Below are 8,870 nucleotides of genomic sequence, written 5' to 3' on the forward strand. Positions count from 1 at the left end.
ATTAAATTTTGATACCGGCATATTTTGTGTGGGTTTTAATCTATTTTGGGGGTATTCTTTCGAATGTGATTTATAATGTGTAGTTTTTAATATTTTTCTGACATTTATTCATTCCAGCAACTTGTTGGTTGGCATTCATGTTGGTATTGTAGAGTTAATTAGTTAGCCTGGTTTAATCGGTTGAATTATTTTTTAGTCCAATTCAATATGATTAAATACTGGTTTTTAAAACATTGCTCCAATGCTTCATTGTAAAAAGTACGGTTTAACGGTAGTCTTGCACGGAAAGTTGTATTGAAGTAACGGGGTGTTTTTTCGTAAAAGAATAAAATAAAATAAAATAAAATAAAAGAAATAAAAAAGAAATCTGTATGACATTATCTTGTGTAGGTAAAACCCTGGTGATAACTTGTTCTCGGAGACTGGCCGTCTACTACCGTCATTTGCGATCGCCGTCCAGGTGAAGAACAATCAACAAGTAACTTCTTCTATCATTTCTTAACTCGTATATTTCTTAGATAAATACTGCCCTAGATTTAGGTCTTCGTTGAATCCTTAAATTTGAGAATTTAGTTCTGTTGTTCGTGTCCTCAATTGTATCTTCATACTTTATAGTTTTGTTCCTTGTCAAAATCATCTCTCTGAGCCCTAATGGCAATTGAATTTTACGATGTGTAGTAGGTTTGGGCCAATATGATTTTGAATGGTGGTTATGCAACACATTTGGGGCAGTACAAGGCCTGTAAGACCAAGCCGTTGAAGTCGATGTCTGACCGCGTTCTTCATCCGCGCGTCAGGAGTTCGTTCAACTTTCATCAGGAGCTGAGATCTTTATCTCCCCATGGTTTGTCTAGTCTCAAGCTAGTTTATTGTGCTAAATATTATAATCCAGTGCCTCATTTTGTTTTACATTGGACTTATCAGATCATACACAAGTTTGTTAATGATCTTATAAGTCAAATGTAAATGAAGCGAGCCTATCTCATAAGTCCAGTTATTTACAACTCGATGCAGACCTTCGTTTAAAAATGCATCCATCAGGCGGTAGGGCTGCAAACGAATCTGACGAACACGAACAAGAACAAGGCCTTGTTCGTGTTCGTTTGTTAAGGAAAATATTTGTTTACGAAAACTTACTGACCGAGATTTTCTATTTGTGTTTGTTCATTAAGGAAATGAATATGTTCGTGTTTGTTTGTGAATTTTAGGTGTTGGATATATGCGAATGCAAACGAACGTTCATGAACACAGTCGAAGTTCGAACACAAACGAACGTTCATGAACGCAAACGAATACAAAAAAATGTTCATTAACAAAAACTAACACAATTCTGTCATCAGAGACATGACTTAGAACCACCCAAGATGGCTAGATATACTAACCTAATCATCCAAACATACTTGACATAATCTTGATAAAGATGATTAAATAGTTTATTACTTAGTAAATAATAATACCTTAGTGGCAATTTTGATGTATCAAACAACATATAATTGTTAAAACCCTAATAAACTATTGAACATAAACAACCATAAACGAAAATAACCGAACTCGGCCTCTGTTCATGTTCGTTTGTTTAACTAAACGAACCAAATTTATTGTTAGTGTTCGTTCATTTATTAAACGAACCAAATTTATTGTTAGTGTTCGTTCATTTATTAAACGAACGAGCACAAACGAATTGTTCGCCAAACATTTGGTTCATTTGCAGCCCTAGTACCGACTAGGGATTAATTGGATTGGAATTTTCTATGTAACTTTTCAACCTTATACACACACATCAATATGAGTATAATACTTCAGAGTTCACATAGTGTAGTTCAAATTCAAATATAAACAATTAAACTTAAAAATAACAAATCAAGCACTTAAATATTCAAATATTAACATATTAGGTCAAATGCTTCGGAGAATATGAGGGTGGAAGTCGGATTTTATGGTCCAATTAGGACCAATTTCGACTGCCTTTGACCGATTACCGATTTTATGGTCCGATTATGTGGAATCGAATTGGTAGAGTACATATTAGCGATTAATCGGCGATTAATCCCTATTATTACAACTTTGTCAGAGATGATGGGAATATCTTATATTTTAGTGTTTAAGTTAACAAGTTAAAATCATCATCATCATCATCATACTAAGTAAATCCCACCCACCAATAGCAAAGCAAAGATTGGGTCTGAGGAGGGTAAGATGTAGACAACCTTACCTCTACCCCGTAGGGAATAGAGAGGCTGCTTCCGGTGAGACCCCCGGCTCGATAGTAGTTTTGCATCAAGCCTTGGACATAAGGCACATAACACTCAGCAATCGGGACAAAGACCGATTAGTGCATGTACCCTTTTGTCATTTAGCTATCAACGCCACCACATGATGCATGATTAACCGTCCTCAGCTTTTTAACGTTATTTTCACAAAATTAGTAAAATAAAATTAAAATTAGTGCACTTTCACTTTTGCCCCCGCCACACATATATACATTATATGTGCATACCGCAAGCAGGGCATGAAGTTAAAAAGTCAAAATATTATCACAATAAATAATTTAGTAAGTTTTTCAAAACTAATGTCTCGCATTGTGCATCGGCTTTTGGGATAAAAACACATCGAAGTGCCTCGCGCCTTTAAAAGCAATGCTTACAACCCATTTACAACCCAACCCGCCAACCTGTTTACAACTTGACTACAACCCATTAATAACCAGTCAACCTGTTTGACTTGTTTAGATAGATGGGTCTCATTTTTTAAGTGTGTGTGGGTTAGGGTTTATGTCTTTGATGTGGATAAATAGATGGGGTCATGTTCGGGTTCATTTAATTCAACCTGCCAACATTTCTCCCCTTATATATACAACTAGGATAGATAGATGGGGGGTCATGCTCGGGACAAACATATTTGAAGATATGGTGTGCTTTCATGAAGAAAATCGTGAACAAACATGTATGTGTGTAACTTAGGCTTTACACGCGTATTTTGGTTTTGCTTTTCTGTTTGTAACTCTCTTGGTAAGTCCATGATCATGTAGTTTTTAGTAGAAGTAAACTAAGAACTTAAAAATTGTTTCCTTTAGTCAACCTAGCATGTTTCAACCACTACGGCTACTATATTTTATCTATGGCTGTATGATCAATGCAAGATTTATTACTTACGTTTTTTGGTCATTGTTGATAGCAGGAGGTCCACTTGTTCATCTATCTGCTACCTCATCTCCACTCTATGGGCATTTAGGTCTATTCACACACAAAACACCGCCCACATCATCTCGAAGACGTGTATCCCCAAGAGCATCAAAGGATGCTGGTGCATTCAGTTACAAATACCCCCCAATGGAGAAAAAACCGCGATGGTATTGGAGAACTTTAGCATGCTTACCCTACCTAATGCCGCTTCATGAAACATGGATGTATGCAGAAACCGCCTATCACCTCCACCCTTTCTTGGAAAGTTTCGAGTTCCTCACTTACCCTTTCTTAAGTGCTCTAGGGGGTTTGCCAAGCTGGTTCTTAATCGCATATTTCATAGTTGCTTACCTGGCGGTTGTTAGAAGAAAAGAGTGGCCCCACTTTTTTAGATTCCATGTGGTGACGGGGATGTTACTGGAAATCGCTCTGCAGGTGACGGGAACTGTGTGGCGCTGGCTTCCACGCGCCTGGTATTGGGGTAAGGTTGGAATGCATTTTTGGACGGCTTTTGCGTTTGCTTTCCTTTTCACGGTTTTGGAGTGCATTCGGTGTTGTCTTGTTGGGATGTATGCTGATGTCCCGTTTGTTTCTGATGCCGCGTATATTCAAATCCCGTATGAATAAGGTGCCAGATTGCTTCTTTTCATTCATGTAAGCAATGGTTTATGAGTGTTTTTGGTACATTCAAATCACATCTTAGTTTAATGTTTAGTGGTGATGTTATCAGACACAGATTACATGTTGAAAAAGTTATTTTTAGATTTATGTGTTTCAGATATGTCTGAAAGTTGAAAGTTAAAACTGTTTAATGACCAGGAAATATCAGCCCGAAGCAATACATAGTTTACCAATCTAATCATTAGTTTTTTTTTTTTTTTTTTTTGTGTCATAATAATTTGTAATCACAGGGGTTTGTCGATTTTCGGGTTATATTAAATCACTGATTCTGTGTCGTTTCGAAGTTCATAGATTTAATTTAAAATGATTCACAAAAGAACAATTCTATTATCCAAAACCTGAATTCAAATTTGTTCATTCAGTTCAAATCGAAGTTTGCGTTTCTCGGTATAGTTAATGATCTAAAAAGTAATCTAATTTTAATTCAACTTCGTTTTCAATAATTTTTTTTACTGAAAAAGTTAACATAACCGTGTAGTTAGAAAAAAATAATGATCACAAGTCATTGAGGAAAATAAAAGAGTAAATTGCTATTTTAATCTCTGAGATTTTGTTCAAATTGTCATTTTAGTCTAAATAGTTTTTTTTTTCTCCTCTGGGTCCTTGACTTTTCCATTTTCTTGCCATTTTGATCACTTTACCTAACTCGGTCTAAAAACCAAGTTATAATCAGGGGTATTTTTGGCAATAAATTATTATGAAGTTTATAAATTACGTTGTAAACTACCCCTGGTTATCACTATACAACAGTTATGCCAAAAATACCTCTGGTTATAACCAGATTTTTAGACTGAGTTAGGCAATGTGATCAAAATGGCAAGAGAATGGAAAAGTCAGAGGCCCAAGGGAGAAAAAAAAAACTATTTGGACTAAAATGGCAAATTGGACCAATACTCAGGGACTAAAATGACAATTTACTCAAAATAATATTAAAAAGTTAACTATCATTTTCGTCTATGTGGTTTGTTCATTTTTGCCATTTCAGTTCAATTTTAAAAAATGCACCTGTTTCTTCCTAACATACTGGAAATGTGTCACATCAGTTCAAAAATTAAAAACCAGTTAAGTCAGACATGTTAAATGAAGGGTATTATTGTCAATGATGAAAATAAAAGATATATGAATTGCAAAGTTCAATCCCACTTGAAGTTCTAATAGTTAATCCCAACTCAGGTTCTAAAAGTCAAACCCATTTGAAGTTCTAATGGTCAAACCCATTTCAAAGGAAGTTTAATTCTGTTTACAGGTCTTGATACGGATTGTTATTGATGTTAGTAACATAATATTGCTGAGTAATTAAGGATAATTGATGGTTAATTACTAGATTAGGAAAGAGTTTTGAATATGGAGAGAAAAATATGAAATATACGTTCGGAGACTGAAATAGTAAGTAAACTTTAGGGGTATTTTCGTTTTTTCACTAAAATACAAACAGTCTGTTAGTGTCAGGGTTTTGATTGTGAGCAATTGAATACGTCAGAGACTGGGGCTGAACTGTTGACATTTTTCAAATGAGGACTAAAACTGAAATTAGATATAAACCTCAGGGACTGAAACATATTATGAAAAAATACAACCAAAAGTGTAAAGAGGAAATTAATTAATTAAATATATAAATGCCTTTAAAAAAAATAAATATATAAATAAAAACAAATCAAACAAAGATTTATCACATAAAGTTTTATATTAAATATGAGGGTATTTGATGAAAACATTCAAAAAAAAATCAAACAAACATCTATGGCAGAAGATTGGCCTGAAAGCCACGTAGCCGGAGAACTGAAACGTGCCTACTCATGGGCTTGCCACGTCGAGAGTGTGTCTACAGTCCGATTTATTCTTGCCAACTAGATATACATAGAATCCACGTACTTCATAGTTATGTTCCTTTCGAGTCAAAATCATACGAAAGGCAACTCGGTGATAAAGAAGTCTCTCAAACTCACCATTTCATCTCCGGAAAACACTTCCAGTTAGTTAACAACGGTTGATGGTATTTCACGTTTGATAACACTTCGACTGCTAAAAACGATTTTCAGCGAACTGTTGAAGAAGATGATGTACCAGCAAGGTAATTTATTATTTATGTACTACACATTAAAGTTACAGTTACTTTAAAGTAGTTAAATGTGTGTTTAAACGATTTATAAACGAATTTATAACTCTAGAAGATTTGTTATAATAGTCGAAATAAGGTTTTAAATAGTATTAATTTCCTAAAGCTTTAAGATAATGAACAGCTGAAAGTAAGTGATTGATACACAATTTAAATTCAGCAAATACCAAAATCTAAGTATAAGTCTTAACGGTAACTCGTATGTAGATTATTATGGATGTTCATGAACTTGGTCGGCATTGCTACAATCGATTAGGGTATTGCTTTTGGAACATTGCAATCGTCTAAGACCATTGGGTACGGGGCTCGTCCCCCCGCCCCACCCCTGCTCCGTCTCACCCCCCTGCTCCGTCTCCTCCGTCCAGATTCCGACGCTGGCGACGACCCACTCTCCCACACACACACCTCTACATACCGGATAACGTGGCCTATCCCACTTGGCGGTGACGTGGCGGATGGTCCCTTTGGAACCATACCGGATGGTCTAAGGTGCGGAATCTTACTCTACTGTTTGTATAGTATGGGGTTCTTGAAAATTAATTTAGTATCTCAAACATATAACTGCATTAAGTTCGTTGGTAATTCCTTTACGTACATACTTGAAATCAAGTACCTTTTATATTCATTTCTTCCGTCTACCTATTTCAAATGTGAAACATATTTACACACGATATTATTTGGTTCAAAACAGCCACTAGCGTATGCGTATGTTCCGTTTAAAGTCTAAAAATGTATATTGTCAAGTATCTTGATAGAAATCAAAGTACGCATCAGTTAGGATATTTAGAATGCAATTGAAACACATAGGCTACAAGTTGATAGAGATACAAAAACACCATTCGATCGATTCGTAGGGAAATTCTAAACTTGTATCGGTTAGGATATTTAGAATGCAATTGAAACACATAGGCTACAAGTTGATAGAGATACAAAAACACCATTCGATCGATTCGTAGGGAAATTCTAAACTTGTATCGAGATACAAGCGTCACCAATCAGTCCGACTCTAGACTCTAAAGATCACCACTCAAAGCTGTTATGAGTGGTTTCTCAGTATCCGATTCTGTCACACCCCGACTCGCAGCGGAAGCGCACGCGGGGAGCAACAGACACATGGAACAGACACATTGCTCATAAAGATGTTATATTATACAATTACCAACGTGTTTCGTTTACATTATTTATTAACGCAACCACACGTAAGTTACAACTAAGTTTTCCCACAAGTAATCTGGTACTAGTAGCTATGCCTCTATTCACGTATTGTCCATACTCAAAACATGGAACTCCTATAAGCTTATTCGTCCTTTGTTTTGCCTGAAAAACATGTTACAATTTGGAAAAACGTCAGCTAAACATAGTTGGTGAGTTTCACTGTTTTAGTTTGTATTAAACAGATGAGATTATAGTTCAAGTTTGGCACATTTGATTGAATATATACCGAGCCCACAAGTGAAGCCTTGACTGTCAACTTAACCCCGTGGTCCACCACCACGTCACTGCCCCTGTGTAGCTATGGCTAGTACCCCATAGCCTATGCTCGAACATGTACAATTGCGTATGTATCATATGGCGTTCCTGGCCATCGCAATTGGGTTTGTCGGACCAATAGTACTATTTACACATTCACCGGCCTACGGTTAATCACTTGGGTCTGTGGGGACTTTTCATGTACTAGTGTTTACTAAGATAATTCACGTTATATCATGTATATATGTGCACCTATGAATGTATGTAACATGCATTTCACCCCATGTAAAACAGGAAAACAGTTTGAAAACGGGGAAGTAAAACTCACAGTGTATGTCGTAGTTTCACACAGGATGTAAACAAGCAACTGAGTCAACTTCCAGAATCACCTATGCAAATATGGGCTTACGTCAGTATCTAAGTCGGTAACAAGTATAACTTGGATTCTGTCAGGAGTTTTCACTGCAGATTGAGCCTATACAATACTGGTATGGTGATGGATGTCAGGGTAGTATTAGTTTCAGTTTGGCTTCCGGGCACCGGCTCGCGTGTCAGCCAATGTCAGTAGTTTAACATGTTCGGACAATGGTACGGGAATACCATTTTAAAAAAGAGCAACCGGCTCTGATACCACTTGCGAAATGGTACTGCGGTAAATTACTACGGTAAATTGGATGACAAATAAATTACTATCTGAAACCATTAAATCTTGTGCCCAAAATTTGTCGTACACAAATTTGTAGTAGACAAAAGTTAAGTACACCATGTGCTAGTAAATTGAATTTAACAATTTCATTGCAAAGTTTGTCTACGGCAAAAGATGCCTTCCAAAGTTTGTAGACAAAAGATGCCTTACATAGTATTTTGTAATTATTCATTTTGATTATAAATTTTGTCGTAGAACTATTATTGTTTTTGGTTGTTGTATATAGACTAAACCAAATGTTTACAAGACTTGTAGTATCTTGTTGATTAAAGCAAACGATTCTAGAATCATTTGTTTTGAATTGTGGAATCAATCCTTTGAATATAGAATTCATAAGTTTAAATTTACGAAATTCATTCATTTGTAGTCATTACTACAATTTTTGATTGAGTAAATCATTTAATTTCGATAGTTGTTAATCGATTGTTGTTTGTATATGTTTATAAAACAGATGTTTATTAAAATGCTTAAGGAGAGATTATTGTAAATATTTCGAAGTAATTTAACAGTTAGAATAAAATATACCTTTCTTCTTTATCCGGCTAAGTAAATCTTTAATTTGATTTTTCCAAGTGACCAACCCAACCAATTCTTCCTTACGGTCTTCTGCCTAAACGGTACTCTTGTGGCTTCAGGGCTCCAGGTTTTGCAAAATATTAAAGATGAACATATTGGATAAAGGAAACTGATATTTTTATTCATAACTGTTCTTCCC

The 8,870-nt window shown here is 35.6% G+C and overlaps 1 protein-coding gene and 1 long non-coding RNA gene across 9 annotated transcripts; both read left to right on the plus strand.

The window, feature by feature from the left end:
* Positions 1 to 343: 343 nt before the first annotated feature.
* Positions 344 to 3,963, plus strand: LOC110912330 (protein TIC 20-I, chloroplastic). Of its 8 annotated transcripts, none has more exons than XM_022157016.2 (3): positions 344 to 478; positions 679 to 844; positions 3,175 to 3,963. In XM_022157016.2, exons 2-3 carry the CDS (start codon positions 694 to 696, stop codon positions 3,807 to 3,809), a joined length of 786 nt encoding a protein of 261 aa, XP_022012708.1. In that variant the 5' UTR covers positions 344 to 478; positions 679 to 693; the 3' UTR covers positions 3,810 to 3,963. The 8 variants fall into 8 exon arrangements, with proteins under 8 accessions (XP_022012708.1, XP_022012713.1, XP_022012710.1 ...); XM_022157021.2 differs by having other exon boundaries at positions 3,178 to 3,963; XM_022157018.2 differs by having other exon boundaries at positions 353 to 478; positions 682 to 844.
* A 1,800-nt stretch (positions 3,964 to 5,763) lies between these two features.
* On the plus strand, positions 5,764 to 8,309 carry LOC110910212. Its single transcript, XR_002575938.2, has 3 exons — positions 5,764 to 5,934; positions 6,187 to 6,468; positions 7,744 to 8,309. It is a non-coding gene; the product is annotated as an uncharacterized LOC110910212 (long non-coding RNA).
* Positions 8,310 to 8,870: the final 561 nt, after the last annotated feature.

The sequence above is a fragment of the Helianthus annuus genome, chromosome 5 (assembly GCF_002127325.2).
Source record: "Helianthus annuus cultivar XRQ/B chromosome 5, HanXRQr2.0-SUNRISE, whole genome shotgun sequence".
NCBI lineage: Eukaryota > Viridiplantae > Streptophyta > Magnoliopsida > Asterales > Asteraceae > Helianthus > Helianthus annuus.